Genomic DNA, 20,223 nt, shown 5'->3' on the forward strand with positions numbered 1-20,223 from the left:
TAGAAATATATTAGCTAAATCAATTAATCGTTTGGCAATTTGGCATTCCATTAAAAAATTGACAAGAATCAGCGATCGTAATAAGATTTGAACTTTGATTTTTAAAATTTTGAATTTACCTTTGAAGTTTATTAAGATGATTTAAGACGGTTTCTTTAAGGATTGTTGATGAAATTGAGATAATTTTGCAAATATATTTGTTTTAAGATTTTAAACTATATCTAAATTTCATTGTTAGAGCAAACGATTATTGTACTCAGAAAACTTGGAAAAAATATTATTCTTATTTCTTTTTAAAAAAATTTCATATGATATTTTCATTGCAATTTCTATTCAATAAATCACTTTCACATTTGGTTTTCATTTATTTATTCATCGTTAACTTTACAGATAAATGTTTCTTTCGCTTTCAAATATTTATCTTGCATTCGTTTGATAAATACTTTTTACGCAGTAGAAATATTTTATTCTCTCAACTGCCTCCTAATATCTGGTTATTTAACGGCTCGATTTTTCTGTTGAAGAAACAAAATGTAAGTATAATTCCAATTTTTAAAATCATTCATTTGACTTATTGACAGGTATATTTTGAAATTTTTTTAGATGAAAATGAAATAATTGCTTCGGTTTCGCTGGCAAAGATTTTAGAAAGGACTATTATGATATATATGTGAGATTATTTTGAAGAGGAACTTATAATAATATTTTCATTTAATTTCTTGAATACATTGACCCATATAAAATAATTATTAAAGAATTATAAAGGGTATCAAATAATTATAATAATTAATAAAGAATAATTACAATTAAAAATAATTATAAAGAATATCAAGTGGTTGCCACCATCCAAATAATTAATGATGATGATATTTTCATTTAATTTCATGAGAACAATGACCCAGGAAAAACATAAAGAAAAGAAATATTATTATAGTTGTCACTGCACAAATAAATCTGAATTCGGTATTTCGATTTTTAATAAAAGTCCTTCTACAAAGATTTTTAATCTCGCTAAATTTCAACGCAGTTTGGATTGAAAATTATGCTCCGTCATTTCCGTTTAGAATAATTCATTATACAATCAGCTTATCAATTAGACTCAAAACATGAATGTATGACAAAACCAAGAAAATATATTTTAAAAATGCAGCAATTTAAAACACTACTGAAAATCTAAAAATAAATATATGAGAGCTCGGTTCAAACCATTAATTTATTACTTAAGAGAATTAAAACTGAAGTTGAAGTAAAATTTCAGTGGTTTGCATTGCTTGAAAATACAAGGCTTTGCTAGAGATCTCTCCTTTAAACTAAAAAAGATAATTAAAAAAGCAAAACAAAACAAGGAAAAAAAATACATTTAATTTAATTTTGATTATATTTAATAAGATCCGCACAAATACAAGAGGCTTCATTACTTATGTTATCAAAATAAAAAACTTGAATGCTGGATTTGGCATATTACGACAGTAAAAAATCAACTGATACAGAAAAACAAAAACAAAAATGTAGTCTTTTTTCATGATTTTGTATATCAGCTTATCCGTTTTTGAAAGTCGGAAATAATTTTCGATGAATTGTTTACATGAAGCAAACATTAGTAGTCTTTATAGTTAGATTACCGAGAGATTTTATTTTGTGACAAAACAGTGATATAACTGAAATGTAAGAAGTATTGAAGAGCTATAGGTCAAGAGTGAAGGCTCATAAAGGTTAAATAAACAGCACCTAATCTTATTTTTGATTTTTCAAGAAACTTATCTTTTTACCCCTTATAAAGTTTCTAGAAAAAAATTGTTAGCGTTCTCGTTTAAATTTTCTATTATACAGTAAACCCTCGAATAATCGAGACTGGATAATATCTGGTAGTTAATTCCCAAATATTGTTGAAAAAATACTTCAATCTCTACTAATAATAAAGTGCATGTGTCGGCATTTCTACAGACCAAATCACTTAATTTAAAGCAATCAAAATTAGCACAGATGTAATTTCGAAAGTGCAAATATGTTTTCTGGAACGATTTTTTTTTGAAATTTCAATAAATTAAAAAAAACAACAAATGAAAATTTGATATTACTGTACAAGACTGAATTTTACTCCATCTTAAAATTTAAAAAAAAGTTATTTTTAATGATTCAGATTTAATTGCTGTGCATTTTTAAATTTCTTTGCACAAAAATCAATTAATTTTTATTTTTAATTTTGACGATTTTTATTTTATCGTATACGAAGATTAGAGAAAGTATTGTAATTGTTAAAACACTCGATCGGACTCGAGGTTTTGACGAATCTTCACCTTTTAGATTTCTCTGAGTTCGATTTGTTGTTTTGTTTGGATTTTGTTTTGCGCAAGAGCCATGGTTTTGGACTACGCTGCACCAAACTAGGGTTAAAATCATATAAATGTACAATAATTAAAAACGGTTAGTGTACAAATGTACTTAAAAATATTTATCGAATCTCTCGAAACTCCATCTATTAAATCGCATCATCTAAGAAATTTGTCAGCAAAGGATTATGATGCTAAAAACAAATAATTAAATCGAATACAATTGCATGAAAATTCGTACTCTTAATGAGGAACTAAATCTGTCGATCTAGTTTTTAAATATATCATATCTAATTTTTAGCAAATAAATATCGTTTTTTTTATCTTTAAGCTGGAATAAATTTTAGAATAATATATGCGAAAATAAAACAAACAAACAAAAAAAAAACAGAATAGATTTTATGTTATTAAACTGTAGCTCGAAAATAACAGATATAAACAGTAGGATGGAACGAAAATGGCCTTAATTTTTTTTTTTAGATTTTAGTTTGGTAATAGTGGGGAAAAGTTGCCCTTTGGGTTCCATACGAATAAAATGAAATTTGGCTACAATATAACATCTTAAAGTGCCACAAAAAAAGGTTATAAAATTTGTAAAAAATTGAAAAAATAGACAAATTTTAAAATGGGCTTTAAAAAAATTGTTTAGATTTTTAGTTTCGTAATAGTGGGGAGAAGTTATTTTTAAGGTTCAAAAAGAATTTTAAAAAACTTGCTTGCAATACTGAAACCTTCTTAAGATACCACAAAGAGCTTTAAGTTTATAAATAATTGAAAAATTATAAACTTTGATAAAATATATTTTATGAACTTTTCATACTATAATGTTACAAAAGACTGTTTTAAATGTATATAAAAATATTACAAATAGAAAAATTATTAATTGCAAAATACAATGATAGTAATAAGATATTATTTAATGTCAAATTTTGTGTTTCTTACTTCTGTGTCCTTAATGATTATAAAGGTTGCAATTACAAAATGTTTGTTTGCACTTCATTGCCACATTAAACAGTTTTTTAAAATTAAGATTTGGCATATTCACTCGTGAGTCAATTTTTGTTCTTATGTATCCTTCTCTTGCGATTGAACTACGGACATTTTGAGCTGATTCAGTCTTCGGAATTTTAAACTTTCTGACTCTACCTTTACATTCTGTTTTTCTTTTAATACACATCACAAACTAGGTTCTCTTTGAATTTTACGTTCATCACTTAGCGTGGACAAAGGGATACTTTCTGGAGCAACAATGCACCCATTTCTATGAATAATCAAGTCTATAACGTTCTTGAAATCATCAAAGAGATAGAATGAATATGAGATAAGGTTAAACGGATGTTTGGAACCATAAATACCTGAAAGTGTTAACTTAATATTAAACCATACAAGTGTATACGCTTTCACAATGTAATCAAAAGGAGTCTTAAGACATATTTGAAGGATCTGGTTGGTTTGCCTCTTCCTGTAAAGAGCACAGTTTTTCTTCAAGACTGCTATTTTCACCAGTAACTGTTTTTGATAGACTAGTATTTTTTGTCCTTTCTTGATTGAACTTAACTATTTTCTATAGTTCTATACTTTTTCTTGCTTCTTTCTTCCTCAAAGTGCTTGTAGTAACTTTATCAGTATTACCTATAACCATTTTCTTGTTAGAGCATTGATTCTTTAGAAACTCTTGTTCCATTATTACTGGTACTTTTTTTATTTACACAAGTGCAAGTTTTAAAATTTGCACACTTACAGGCAGCAGTATCAAATAAATGTTTAGCTTCTTCTCTAAACTTTGTGAAGTTGGAATCAAACTGATCTTACCCTTGTTTGCTTTTAGACTTTAATAAATTCTTTTATTTAGCATGATAAGCTTTCATCACTTGTGAAATTCTTTTGCTAAAAAAATGGGAACAGAAGCTCTTGACTATATTTGTTCTATTTTGAGAACTAAAATGCTACGTATTTCACTCACAGAAGGATTCTTCTCTGAAGCAATTTTGAGGTTATGATAACAGATTCGTAAGCAGGCAGTTCAACTTCAAGAAAATCACTAAGTTTCCCAAAAATAGGACATTCCGACATTTGTCTTGTCTTCACTAATTTAGTCTGAGCCATTTTTACTCACAACAAAGCACACAAACTAACAAATCAGTTACAAAATACACGGAGCGAAGATGCCAACTCAAATGAACTCGGCAAAGTTGCTGACTGGACACCAGCTCTCAGCTTGCCACCACACGCAGATAAATTTCCGCTTCCCCTCAATAACATCAACTCTGGTGATGTCTCAGCGTCCTGGATCCCATGCCAGTGCAATAGTAAAACTGTTTTTGTATTTCTATTCATATTATAACGCCTACTTAAAACTTTCTATTTCATAATCAAGACACTCAAAAATCTTTGAAAAAGTTTCAAAAAGTGTATTTTTTATGAAACTTTAACGTCCTTGAAGCCCCTTAAGATGCCCTCTAATATCTTTTATATTTTTAATTTATCTTATCAACACAAAAGGCAACTTTTTTGTGCTATTACAAATTAAAAATCAAAAGATATTTTTTTCGTTTCACCTTAATAAGAAAGTTGCACAGATTTGATAAAAGTTGTGAACACAATGAAAACATTAACCTTGGAAATAATAGAAGAAGGTCGCAAAATGTTGTTACTGGTAATGGTTTGTTTTTGAAAATGTTTTAATGGAAATGATTTTTTTTTAATGTCAGAAAATAAAAATGTCTTAGATATAATCTTCTTCAGACTTTTAAAAATTGCTTAGGTATTTTAGAACTTTTTTTAATTTATACAAATAATTCAATTTACAATGACACATATCCGATGGAAAGTTTATGATAGAAGTCTTTGGTGATTCGATTTTTTTTCTAAAGAATTTTTTCCCCTAAAGTGATATCAAAATATTATTTATAAGATTCTTATGATCTTCCTGTCTCCTTTGATGTAATGACCACGCACCACATTTCATCTTTCTAGCTCAAAGTATTTTCGAATTATCGTGTTTACAGACAGATAAATAGAATTCCATATACATGATCGGTTTTTCTGTTGATCAGCAGGGAGGTCAGAAGCATGGAGATTCGTCAAAATCTCGAAGTTGAATATTTTGACCATTACAATACTTTCTCTTTGTAACAAATAAGACAAATGTAAGAATCCAGCAGGATGAATGTGAGTTAAAGATTTTTGCATCAAAATGGTTGATCGTATAAAATTTTGAATACATTCGGTGAACTGAAAATAATAATAATAAAAAAAAAACATACACCATTCTTTTGGCTGTATTAAGAAATGAAACACAAAATACATATTTTTATAAAAGAGAACATGTTTTAGATAAAAGAAAGGGGCGAACACTTTTACTAGTTAATTTAAAATAAAAAAAAATTTATTTATATTATCATTTGTAATATCCATACCTAACTCTTGAATGGAATATGTACTAGAATATTTTTAAAGATGCTTGAATTCTATGAAAGAAATTAATTGAGCATAACCTCCTTTCAAAAATAAAATATATATTACTTTTGTTCTATTTTATGTTTGAAATGTCTACTGCTATTAGCCATGCATTCTCATATTCAAGATAAAACAACGTGAACGGGATTCGAACCTCTAGTTCTAAATGCCATTGCATGATATGGTTTTAATCTTGATCCGTCTTTGTTTATTTTGTTTGTAATTACCATGGCAACAATAACGTGCATACGAAATGCTTGTTTTAATAATGACCTAAAGAGTATGAATATAAATTTAGTAACTAAAACAATGAAAAGAATTGATTTAATATATATTTGTTGTTGTTTATAATGGTACTTGCCATGGACAAGCTCGCTGACTAAGTCATCGATTTTAAGCCAAGGGAGCGGCTCTTGTTTTAGTAGCGCCAACTACGGCCAAGAGTACGTCTTAGCTATTCACGCATCGCATTCGCTTGCACAAGCCCTTTTTACAGGGGGGCACATTCACACATCTCACAGATAGAACAGATGAAGTACAGCCATGCCCGAACCAGACGAACCAAGACGTTCAGGTCACGAGGAAGGCGCGCTACCCCTATGCCAGGACGCCGGCCTATTTAAAAATAATATTATTTATTAAAATAGATAAAAGAAACTGTTTGGAAATATAGTTGACAATATTAAAAAGTTTACTTTTAAATTAAAAAAATGTAAATTTTTTTTTATTTAAGTAAAAAAACAAAACAAAAAACACTTTTTGCAAGAAATTAATCTGAGGTTAATACAGAAAAAATGTTAATATTTTTATTCATTTTCATTCCTAAATTTAAATTAATTTTTGAAAAACTTTTCTTTTTCAGCATTTAATACTCAAAAAAAAAAAAAAAACCCACATACCAAATTTGGTAGCTGATCCAATGGTCTTCAATCATACCAATTTGGTCCAATGATCTTCTCTATAAGTCATTTAGTAGTTTTTTTAAGCATACATGCAAAAAACGCATTTTGCAATTTACAGATAGTTTGCCAGCCTATAAATATTATCTAATAAAAAAAATAATGCAACGAAGGATTTAGCTGGTATCATCAGAAAAAGAAATAAATAATTTTCAAAATTATCTCCCGTTAAAGATTAAAAAGATCGACATATTTCAGCGACAATCTGAAATCTATTTGCTTTGTTGTATAAAGATAACCCTTTCCTAAAAGACAAATAAAAGATAATAACCAGAATAAAAGATGTTTTTCAAAGAAAATTCCTTATTAAGTTTAGTTTAACAAATGCACACATTACTTAAATAAAAATTACTTTACAACGAAACATTCATTTTATAAATTTTTGAAATGAATTGTTTTTATTAAAAATATAAGTTTCAAACTAGCATTACACGCCTTGGGCAAAATATTGGTTAGTCGGGATATTATGAATACTAAAAATTTCAATTAAATATTTTATGTAACTATGTCAAAATGGTTTTCCCAACGTAATATTTTTAAACTTCAAATTTTGATAGGCATATAACTCGCACTACTTTGGAAGTCTTATTTTGCATATTGTGTAATAAATTTAATTTTTTGTCTATATATTTATACATCCAATTATATCACAGAATAAAAGGGTAGTCTTTAGAAATGAGTGTACTTTTAAATTGTATCACGACTGCTTGCTTCTGAAGTTAAACCTCAAATGAAAATACAATAAAATTTCAAGAAATTTATTAATACTATACCTTATGCAGAAACTTACTCAACATGTCAAATCTTTATATCTTGATCGCTAATCCTGGAAAAAAAAAACCCAACGGAAGTGGTCTCATCGAATTTTTCTCACATAATTTGTGATAAAGATTTTATAACCCCTCGCATCGCAAAATGTTGTGACCTTTGGGTAAGGCAGAGAATGCCTAGCATTCAGTGGCATATAATAATTACGAAATATTGAGTTTCGGAGTGAATGTAACATTTTTACTAACTCTGTCGTGTGATGATTGGTGAGTAATTTTGTCGATTAATTCCTAGTATGCGCTTAATAATTCTTGTGTTTTAGATGCGTTTTCTCCAGCCGATTGAAACCAAAATTTGACACAAAACTAAACTTGTAGTCAAAAAATCACATGCTAAATTCCGTATATAAGTCATTGAATTTCTGAGTTGCCATTTTCATTGAGTTTTTACTGAGTCATCGAGTTTCTGAGTTACCATTTTCATTGAGTTTTTACTGAGTCATTCAGTTTCTGAGTTGCCATTTTCATTGAGTTTTTACTGAGTCATCCAGTTTCTGAGTTACCATTTTCATTGAGTTTTTACTGAGTCATTAAGTTTTTGAGTCATGCTCATGAAAGTACTGACCAAAGACGGTCAACCTTTTAATAGATTTAGTTTAAACTTTGACATAAATCTACAATATTGGTGTTAAATCTCTTACCTATAGAAACAGATGCATACCATTTATTTCTGTAGTAAGTACTATTATCCGATGAAGCATCTTCTAAACTATTATTTCATAAAAATTGCTTTTTGTACTATCTTAAAACTCAAAGATTTACCTTAATCAAAGAATTTTCAATGATATTGATTCCACTTCCATGCATTTTTTTTTTAAATTTTAGTAAATTTTAAAATTTTATTGATCTGTAGCAATGTAAATGCTATGATGAAATACAATCATATTTATCAAAACATTCAATCGCTGCTTTGACAATGTTAAGATTTAAAAAAAATCGTTTTCTTCGGACATTAATTCCGAAATAATAGGATTTTCATTTCAGTTTTTTTTATATATAATATACGAAATGGTATTCTGTAGCAATTTGATTCGATTAAATTCATATTTTTTAGTTTTACTAAATAGCAAGGTGACATTAAAAAATGCATCACATACTAATCGTTTAAAAGCCTGAAAGGTTCATAATCTAGGCAAACAAGTTGGTCGCCATAGGTAGCAAGTAACGCTAACAATATTTTTTAAAAAACCGATTAAAAAAAATTAAAAATTGAATAAGAAAAAAAAAAACTATACTCACAAAAAACTGGTACCTTTTTTTAAAAAAAATTAAGGTGATGTAAAAATAATTTCTGGGCAATAATGTTTTCGTAAGTTATCAAGGAAAAATGCCAAAATTTCGCTTAACGTTCGGAAATGCATAGAATAAACTGTCTATACTCGTGAATGCCAACACACACACACACACACACACACACACACACACACACACACACACACACACACACACACACACACACACACACACACACTAATATATTAACTATTTTTTTTAATGTTTTGTAGGAAATATTTGGCATTGCTTTCAGTATTGTCGATTTTCCTCGTTTTTACAGCAAGTGAAGTGTGTGAAGATGGAACAGACTGTAAAAATGCAAGTAAGTAATGGAAAACCTCTACGAATATGTGTTTTATATGTATGAATAGTTTCATACACACAAGCATGCATAACAGACACTTACACATGTGTGTATACGCATACAAGTAGGTTTTACATAGAAGACAACAACTTTTGTTCATAGAATTTTTTGGTGGACAAATGATTTTAATCTCTAACTTTGCCCTCTTTATAAAAAATACCCATCAACTACAGCCTCTTACATCCTCTTTTATCATTGGAGTACAACTCTTTATGAAATAGGGGAAGGAACTGATGGAACAGTAAAATTTTCTTTCATTCTTTTTTTTTTTTTACATCGTGAAATAATTGAAATCTGCTTTCGCTATCAGGCTAGCTAACAGAAATTTTCAAATAACAAAATGGATTCCTAATATTGATTAACTAAACTGATATTACATTTCATACTGTTGCATAACAATTCGAAAATCTGTTCAATGTTTCTAAGGTGAAGAAAGTCAACAGACTCCGTAAGCAATATCAACGTTTTATTCCACATAAAAACACAAATAGGTAATAAAATACATTCGAAACGTGCACAAGTGTTCATCAGTACACAAGCAGAAAATCAATAATAATAAACAACCATTAAAGCATAAAGCGCTCAAAGAGAACTCGCTGGACTACTCACGTCTCTCGATTCATTTACTACTGTCACTCACTCTGTAATGACTGACATTAATTTTGTGTCTCGGCTTTTTATAACGTCCGTGACAGTTCATGAATGTTCTAGAAAATCATCTTATCTCTGCTCTTGATCAATATAATGCCAAAATTCCAGCAGTTTCAGAAATTTTCTATTTTCTCGCCAAACTGTCAGCGCGTTTGTCGCTAAGGCTGGGAGTTAATGATTCGGTATCTATTCTGCACCCATTGGGGTTATGTGTAAAACTTCCTTACAATGAGAGCTTCTGAGCTGAGAAACAACATTACAAATTCTCAACAATATACATTATTCCGAATAAATTTTTTTACAATATAAATCTATTTATAATAAATTAGATAAGGTATTCTCAAACTATGGGTCACACGCAAATGAACGAGTGAATTTTTGATGGAACGTGACAAGATCTTGAAGGTATATGTGTCTTTTTACAATTTCGAAAATGTGATATGGGCTTAAAATGTTCCCCATATCCATAAATTGAGTCGAAATGCTAAAATTTTAGATATTCGCTGACATATGCACTTGATACGACTTGAATTTAAATTTATGTTCTTAATTAACGAATTTAAATTAATGTTCGCCGGCGTCCTGGCATAGGGGTAGCGCGTCTTCCCCGTGATGTGGGCGTCCCGGGTTCGAGTCCCGGTTTGGGCATGGTTGTTCTTCTGTTGTTCTATCTGTGAGATGTGTGAATGTGCCCTCCTGTAAAAAGGGGTTGTGCAAGCGAATGAATGATGCGTGAGTGGCAAAGTCGTACTCTTGGCCCTAGTTGGCGCTGCTATAAAAAATAAGAGACGTCCCCCGCAGGCTTAAATCGCTGTCTTCGTAACAGCGGGCTTGTCAGTGGCAAGTGCCATAAGAAACAAACAAATTAATGTTCCTCTATAACAATTTTCTCCCTATATTAATTCAAAGTTTATGCATTCTGTTCGATAATTATATATATATATGTTTTTTTTTATCTCTCTCAGTATGCTGCAAGTCATGGTTCCACTATAGATGCTGTAATATGGAGGAATTAGGAGTCTGTTGCAGCGGAGGTTACCAATGTTGCCCAGAAGGGTACGGCTGTCTGCGGCTTGGAATAAATAACTTTTGTGTCAATGGAACAACCATCGAAAGTCCAGCCGTAAATTCTCCACAGACAATTGAAATCATACCGGCTTCGTTTACAGAAAAGGAAGAATAATTGTCAAATTAACACTTTTTTAATTGCAGTATCTAACAGATGCGCAGTAATATACAGAATAATTCTTTAAAGTGAAAATATGGCAAATATGATAATGTATAAAATGCCATGCGATTTACAAAATGAAAACTGAATCTTTCTCAAATGTAAGTTGCTATTTTTTTCATGAAGGCAACAGTTTGAAGAAACAGTTGATCCTCGCCAAATTGGCGAACATTTCGCTGGCTTGGCAATGAGATCATATCGTAATCTTGAATCTAACCAACGTGATTGTGATTAACGGAGAACTAATTAAAAAAGTTTTTCAAAAATATGTCGTGAGGTGAAAATATTTGAATAATTTTTATTATTTTCGAGCACTTTAATATTGTTATGGAAATTGTAGAATTGGAAACAAGGACTGTAAACAACTTTGATACAAAATAAATTATTGTTAAATGATTAATATCTTTTATTCCTATTTTGACTGAATAAAAATGCTAAACATAGAGTATATTTACATATACTATTATTACTAGGTTCAAAAATTTTTGAAATTAATCACTGAAGAATGAATACATATAAAAGAAGTTTATTTGGTGTTTTCTTTCAGACAATTACTCAATGTAGTTATCATTTATTTTCTTCACTCTTTCATTTCATGGGTGCCAATAGAATTGCAACCCTTGCCACATCTTCCTACGCCTTTGTTACTGTTCTTTTTTTAAACTTGTGAATATCCTTGCACCTTAACGAAGCTCTAAGTGATAGTTTACCCATTCTTTCCCTTATTGCATGGCTTAAAAATAGGAGAGAAAACGTAATAACAGCATATCTAATTACCCGGATATCATCACCCTATCTTTAATGAATATATTTGGACTTTATTATAATTCTAAATGTCTCTCCTGTAACCAAGAAAACGGCATTGAATATATTGTAGTGTCTTGATTTAGACTGATCAAATAACGAAGCAGAATTTCCAGACAATTCTTTATTTTACAGCCCTATATATACAAAAGAACAACTTGTTCTAATCTTGGTTAAATAAATAGTTATTTACACCTGTAGTAGGAGATACAACAGTCAAAGTCGAAGGCTTTCTTGAAACTCAGTTGGTTCTCGGACTCCGAACTCGTGGGCGTAGTCCAACAGTCCGCCTGCGATTCGTTTGTTCTCTCTTTCTAAAAAAAAAGTATCCGCACTTTATTTCGGCGACAATCTCCACCTCTTAATTTACATTGGTCATTTGAGCTCTCTTTCGGCCAATCGGGGTTCAGCCAAATGCTCTCTCAGCGACGCCAGTGGGTCGTGGGAAGGTCCTTTCACAAAGAGAAACATCTAACATCCAGATGTTTGGACACCCCTTTCTCTTTGAAGGTACTATCAATACCTTTTGGACGAGGAATTCCACATATGGTCTTTCACTGTAGTCGCTAATGAACAGATGCGAGACCACCCAGGTGAAAAGATCCACCATCTGGCTATCTCGAGGAGTTTAGTATAACAGCGACAGCACAGCTGGCTATAAATGTCTTATCAGTACTGGGAAACGGGGAATATTACAATATCCTCGCGCACAGTTTGAAGTAATCAACTCATAGAACAAACACTTGCAGCAAGATCGCTTTCTATCACCAAGAAATTTCCTCTCTTCAAGTTTTGCTCCAAAAGTTATTTTTTTATACGCACTATCTGAAAATTTTCTTTCATTCACTGAAGTTTTTTTTTTCTTTGATATTTATTAACTGTAATTCTTTAGCATTAAGAGGCGACAATCTTTGCTCCTAAAATCCCTTTTTATCTGTTTCATTTATAATAATGATAATAATCCTTGCGCTTTAAGGTAGGTGACTACGTAGAAAAGTCGATTATTTGCGAAATTAGGATATTTTTTTTAATTTAATATTCTTAATATTTGGACAGATTTGTTTATAAATCCTTTAGAATTTTATTTCTAAGTCAATTTTTTGAGAAGTTACACTGATTTTTGCATTTTTATTTACATATTTAGAAATAATTTTATATTTTACACCCTTAGATACTATTTTTTAAAATTCTATGAAAAATGTTTATTGCGAAAAACCTCATAAATTGAAATCTAATGTACATTATTTGTGCAAATTCGATATAATAATTTCTCAATATGTTCTACAGTTTCTGAAGTTGAGAATAAGTCATCTATTCATTTAAAAATATTTTATAGTTGTTTTAGTGTTTCTCAGGGTGAAAATAATTGAAAATTGCGTGTTATTTATCTGTCGAATCCAATACGGCTTCTTTCTTAGTTTCAGAAGCTAGATAATACATTTCTTAAGCTGTCTGCGAAATTGAAAGCAAATATATTTGATAAACATCTAAACTAGAAGATTTTTGTTTATACCTACTTTTTTATTGAATAAAGTTCTTTTTTCCAATTTTTAAAAGACTTCTGCCACTTAATTTGTAAATTTAGTTTCATATACGTGTTTTAAATATATTTTTATGCAAATATTCAAAAATAAAACTATTTTCGAACGCTTTTTTTTAAAAAAAAATACATCCCAATGTAGTCACATACTTTAAGACAATGCTTCAGTGACCGAAGTATGAAAAAGAAACTTAGGATGTGCTCAAGGAATTAAAATTATTGCGAGATGGAAATTATTGCGGATATTATTCCTTGGTCATAATAAAAATTATTGTAAATATGAAATAAGACAAGGAATCTGCCTCCAAGAGGACTTGCGAATTGGCGTATTTTCGTAATGGCATATTCAAGATTTCGCCTTCTCAGCGATGGAACCTTGAATACCTGTAACACACACGTGCACTATATATATTCAAATTGAATGAAACCGATTTTGACCGTTCGATTAAATGATATTTTAAACTAATTCATTAAGAAATGGAATGATATATTTACAGTCGGAAAATATTAAAAAGTTCCGAATTATTTTGAACGTAGTAATGCAGTCTCATTATGCAAAACACCTGTTACTAAAATTTGAAGCTAAATTTTATGGTAATATATCAGTTAATTTCAAACGTATTCAAGATTATATTTAGGTCTATTCAAAAAGGGGGCTATAGGTTTTTCCCCCCAATATTACAGGTATCATTATATATATTCCAAGTTCGGGGATATTCTGTGGCGAAAGAAGAAAGGTATCATTATATATTATCAAAAAACGTGAAATAAGTGGTCATTAAATATGTCACGAGGATAATAATTTTAGGAGCTACAAACGATCCACAAAAATTCATAGGTTTACAAAGAAAGACGGATTTCAGTTGTCGCAAAAGTAGTATATCAAAAATTTCATCTTATATATATAATTGGCTAACGTATGTGACACAGAAATTGCCCTTATTACTTATTCCTGCATGGCAACGGTCAAATGCAAACAAATCTCTATACTATTCTTTCAGGCTATTTTATTGAATGCTCTTATACGGTTTCACTGAATTCAGTGCTTCGCTATTTAATAGAGCTGTAAAATATGATTGGAAATGTTCTGATGAGGGCTCGCCGAAAACTCCACTCAGTCCGGGAGAACAAGATTGAAAGGAAATCAAGAAATAAGTGTCAAAGTGAAACTAGGCTTAACTGTTCACCAAATCGTTAATTGCTAGGACTTAATTATGGAAATTGAGGGCTATATCTCCAAAAATTATTATCTCAAGAAAATAATTTTTACATTATCTAAATTTTTTTAAAAAAATATTACTTTTTTACTGATAAGAATTTTATTTCCATACATTTTAAAAATTTTGTTTTAAATAAATTTTTAAATTTTAAAACAGTACTCAATTTGTAAAATGATCTAGGCGTTCCGGGTTCGAGTCCTGGTTCCGACATGGTTGTTCTCTTCCTTGTGTTCTCTCTGAGAGGTGCGTGAATGAGCTCCCTGTAGAAAGGGGTTGTGCAAGCGAGTGTGTGTATGCTATCTTCATTTGAGCTAGAAGTCAGACTTCTGCCCACTGGTGCTCAGGGGTCTTTACCCTCAGAAGTTACTGCGCAAAATTTGGCTTAAAATAGTCACACGACAGAAAAAAAATCTGTAAAATATTTTTATCGTTACGATGAAATTCTAGCTAATTTTATTTTCCAATCAAAACATTCAATCACGTGTTTAAATTAAGAAGTAAAATTGCTTTATTTGGATATTAATTCCGAAATAATAGTTTTTTTACTTCCGCTTTTATTTCACAGTGTATACGCTTTTTGATTTGCACCCACAATAACTTATAGCATATTGATTCAATTAAATTTATGTTTATTAGTTAAAGCTAATAACAAGATGCAGTTTAAAAAAAATGCTTGCTTTATTGATCGTTTACAGCCTAAAAATCTATAATCTGAGAGAACAATCTGGCCCTCATAGGCGGCTAGCTTGTTTGAAATTCATTAGTGGATATCTTTTCATATCGCTAATGGATGCCACATCATAAATGCCAAAAAGCAAGATGGCTGCTAAGGTAAACAATGTAACGAAGGAACACTGAAATAAAACTGTGACTACAATTAATATGGGATGGTTATTTGGCATCCGTTGGTGATGAAAAGGAATTCTGACAAGTAGATTTTAAGCAAATTGAATTTTTGCTATATAACCTTTTTCACTTGGGGGGGGGCGTTATGCCAGATTTCATTCGAACACACTGATTATTTTGAAAATTCTGAGAAGCTAAAACAGGGGAAATTTCTATAATAATTTCAATTTTTCGGGGATTTAAAAAAAAAGAAAAGAAATTTGTCATATCTGGATGAATATGTCAAAAGAGAGACTTAAATAAAGGATGGTTTAAAGGACAAATAGATCAAACAATATATCTAATTTTTTTGTGTATATTAACATGATATCTGAAAAATGCAACGAAGCAGATAGGCAATACTCAGTATGTAGTTTTTGTCATAGAATCGGTATGGATCTAAATTTAATTTTTATCAAAATAATGTAAAAGCAATAATTCAATTTGTCAACACTTTCTTGCATACTACCAATGTTATTTTTTTCGCTCTGTTATAAATATTGTAAACTTTGGGCATTACCGTGAACGCCAAGAGTGCTCAGAGTTTTATTTTCAAAGTCTCGAAGGTGAGAATGCCGTCCTTCATATTATAGAAAAGAAAATATTTTTGAAGTCTCTTTTCTTCGACCGATTAAAACCAAAATTGAACACAAAACTACAATTTTGGTCACAGATCTAATTTCACTTTTTAAAAATAATTTGAGTTTTGAATAATCGTGCTTATATGCGTGCGAAGTACAGACTGTCAATCCTTTGACTGCTTTAATTTAAAATTTGATCTTACATCTTCATTTGAGATGTTTAAACTGTGTATCAAATTTCATTATTCCAATCGCTGTGCTTTTGAATTATAGCATTTACATACATACGGAAGGTACTGATAAGCAGACCTATCCTTGATGGATTTAATTTAAAATCTGGACCGCGGTGGCCAGGTGGTCAAGTCTTGGATTCCGAACCGGAGGGTTTCAGGTTCGAGACCCGATTCCCTCGAAGAACTGTAGTGTAAAGGGGTCTGTTGCACACCAAATCCGCCAGACCAAACGTCCTTCCGATGGTGTGTGGAGAGAGGGATGCCAGCTCAGGTGTCGTCCTCGTCATCTGACAGCGGTTCATAATGACGAGGTCCGTCTCAAAATAGCCCTAGTGTTGCTTTACAACGGAATGTTAATATAACTAAACAAATTAAAATTTGATAATGATTCTAAGTTCGAGTACCAAATTTTATCCATTTAGGTCTTCATGTTTTGTAGTTATCGTATTCACTTTTATTAGAACAATCAGACAGACAAATTTCCTGTCAATGAATTTCCATTAAAATTTGTTTTAAATAATCATCATCATTAAGGTGAAATCATCCATTTGAGCCTATTTAACACTCAACATTATAGAGCCACCTCACAGACCATCCGTGTACAATTAACTAAAAATATAAAAACAACAAAATCCACATACGCATTATCTTAAAGAATGCTAAATATTCACACGCAAAACAATATATTATCAACAGCTGCTCTAAGAAAGGCTGCTCTGTTGAATCCAAGAACAACTATTCTTTCCGAGTGCTTTCTGACAAATACCAATTACTACTTTCTTGTATGTGAAATGCAGAGAAAAGTAATGAAATCGTCAAAATAAATATATAAATAAAATTCGAACTCAAGTGTCTGACAAATCTCTACGTTTCGGATAATCCTGAATAATAAAAACACATTTTAGAATTGTTTCTGTCTGTCTGTCAACATGATAACTAAAAAATGCTTTGAGCTAGATGGATGAAATTTAGTATATGGTCATTATACAAAAATTGTAGACATCCATCAAAGTTTGAGCGAAATCTATTCAGAGGAGGTCTGTCTGTTCGGCAGTCTAAATGTAAGCTAATACGATAGCTACAGAAAGAAGAAAGTTAAATAAATAAAATTTCGTACATGGATCTAATACTAGAAATGTGGAAATGTATCAAATGCATAACAAGATCCGTTAAGGGTCCATCTATTGGTCTTACTTTCAGAAACATGTAAACGCAATAGCTCAAACACGCATGATTTTAAATATATGAAATCTGCTTGTGATTTATTGAAAGAATATAATGTAATTTTGCCTGTACGTTGATAAAAAAATGTTTCCAAGTCTTTTGCCATTACTTTATTTACAATCCTCGTGTATAAGTACATTTGTTAGAAAGAATGCGAAGAAGCTTTGTAGAGGCAACATCTACTGGTTCAACAAATTGAACTTCAATTGGTTCAACAAAACAGTACGTGAATAATGCTGGAATTTTATCTACATATTTAATTTTAACAATTGTTGTTGTTGTTTCTTATGGCACTTGCCATGGACAAGCCAATCAAAAAGACTCTCTGGGAATGGATTTCTTAAAAAAAATGATAGACTTTTACAAATTTGTTCGTAATTTCATATACGAAATTTCAATCGTATCATTCTGAGTATTTTTGTGTTATCACGTTCCTAAACAGTCAGACAAACAGACAAACATAATACCAAACAAATGTGTTCTTCAAACTCAGGGATGTTTGAAGTGTGCAGAGTCATCAAAATCTATAATTCATATTTTTTGACGATTACATTAAGTCCTCTTTGCGATGATGATGTCATGTCCGCGTTACTACGGAAAGGGGTTGCAGTAGCTACTGAGGGTAAAGACCCATGAGCACCCGAGGGCAGAAGTCTGACTTCTAGCTCATATGGCGATGAAACTCTCACATTCGCTTACACAACCCCTTTTTACAGGGGAGCACATTCACGCACCTGACAGATAGAACACAGTTGAAGAACAACCATGCCCGACCCGGGATTCGAACCCGGAACGCCCAGATCACGAGGAAGATGCGCTACGCCTACGCAAAGACGCCGGCAAGTTCTCTTTGTATACTTCGTATTTAAATTTAAAAAAAAATTGACTTAAGCAATTAATGTTTTACGTCCATGGTGCGCTCTGTGATTGGAGTTCTTTGCATCTATACCTCCTACCCCCTGCTCATTGATCGGTTCGTCACGGTGATAACAGTTTTTGCCATTTCAATAATCCATCGATTTCGTGTGAGGATCGAACATGAGGCAGTATGGGTCATTCGTGATAACCCTCATGCCATTAGAACTGGAATATCTAATATGGACAGAACTGATCAGTATCAAGTATATCTAATATATAATATTTGACTATATATGGGGCTCAGGCTTGCTGAATATTAGTATTAGACAATTAGACAATAGATTTATTTGTAAAAATATTTCTGAATCTTAAAAAAAAAAAAAAATCATCTTTGTACTGTCGATTTATCAACGGATGTAGGCTGTCCCCTAAGCTAAGTAGTTAGAGTAGTAAACTGCCAAATTCGAGGATCAACATATAATGCAAATGGTAATTTTTTTATATTTTTGAATCCCTTTTTAATAATGAATTGTCTTAATTCCATTCATTGTCTTAAAAATGCTATAGATGAAAAAAATAAAAAAACATATAAAATGAAAAAAATATAATGCTTGAGTTCATTGCATTGCCTTGAAAATGCTACAATGCATTGCCTTGAAAATGGTTACAAAAATATAAAATCTCCAGTAAATCTAATTATTTACACCCTGAAGATCTTCATTTATGGTTAATCATGTGCCACTAGATTAGGAACTACCTCAAAAGATATGAAAGTTTCAACGCAAAAGCGTACAAAAATTCTGATTTTTTCCCAAAAAATTACAAATATTCATAATATGTATTGCTTTATGTCTTAAAAGATTTGTTTCCGAAAAGTCTAGTGTATTGTTATCTAGTCTTAAGGTTCTTTCAGAGCTTTGCAAATACTGGATATAGATCTCTTTTAACTTGCGCGCGCATCCCTTCTGGCTATAAAAATAAGAAAACGGAGGAATTGATTCAGATGACAACATTTTTTCGTTGCAGTTTAGTACAAGTGGAATCGGCTGTTTTCAGTGAGGAACCAGTCTCCTTAAATAATGATGCAATTTATTGTAGGTTTGATTTTTGCAAGTTGCATTTCAGTGGTACTCTCCGCAAACTGTGATCCTGGAACTTGCGAGCTAGGTAAGTATTTTAAAATTTTCTTAACTGTAGTTCTTTTCCGTGAAACCTTGTATAAAAGCTAATTATTTATCTACATGCACTTATTCCAATTGGAAGCTGAAAGGAAGTTATTTCTTAACACATTCAGCGTTAAGTTTCATTAAATGTTCATATCAGAACCAGTGCAATTCAGTAATGCTTGCTGGCATTATCTTTGTAAATACTATTGGTTCCATCACTCGGAGGCTAGTACTTTCCGATGATTTTACTTCGCTAAAGGATGCGATGGGGAAGGACGAGGGCATGTTATTCTTTGACGTTAACTTGCGCCTCTCTAGATATTTTTTCACATGCGAGTATCGTGATTCTGACAAGATTAATTCAAAATTGCATGTTCATTGCTTATATAAATCATTCAAGAAGCAAGTTTTCGGGAGTAGCTCGAAAGATATTAAATATCACTTCGTTGCTAATTGTAACAAAGATTACGTACCGCTGTTAATTTCAAGATATTACCCAAGTATTCAGTAACAAATCTTCATTTTAACACTTTTTAAAGTGATTTACTGAATTGGGAGAGGGAAATCTTGCTTCATTCATCATAATTTAATGTTTAAACCCTATCTTTTTTTCAGACAA

At 31.0% G+C, this 20,223-nt stretch overlaps 1 protein-coding gene and 1 long non-coding RNA gene across 2 annotated transcripts in view; both read left to right on the forward strand.

Annotated features, from left to right (window-relative positions):
- Window positions 1-396: 396 nt before the first annotated feature.
- Window positions 397-11,511, forward strand: LOC129969126 (uncharacterized). Its single transcript, XR_008784464.1, has 3 exons — window positions 397-533; window positions 9,081-9,172; window positions 10,831-11,511. It is a non-coding gene; the product is annotated as an uncharacterized LOC129969126 (long non-coding RNA).
- A 7,933-nt stretch (window positions 11,512-19,444) lies between these two features.
- The window catches only part of LOC129968232 (progranulin-like), a 32,446-nt gene continuing 31,667 nt past the window's right edge, over window positions 19,445-20,223 (forward strand). Inside the window, exon 1 of the mRNA XM_056082085.1 lies at window positions 19,445-19,605. Within this exon, the coding sequence (XP_055938060.1) occupies window positions 19,518-19,605 (88 nt within the window). The 5' untranslated portion in view covers window positions 19,445-19,517. The remainder of the gene's footprint in view (window positions 19,606-20,223) is intronic.

The sequence above is a fragment of the Argiope bruennichi genome, chromosome 5 (genome assembly GCF_947563725.1).
Source record: "Argiope bruennichi chromosome 5, qqArgBrue1.1, whole genome shotgun sequence".
Taxonomy (NCBI): domain Eukaryota; kingdom Metazoa; phylum Arthropoda; class Arachnida; order Araneae; family Araneidae; genus Argiope; species Argiope bruennichi.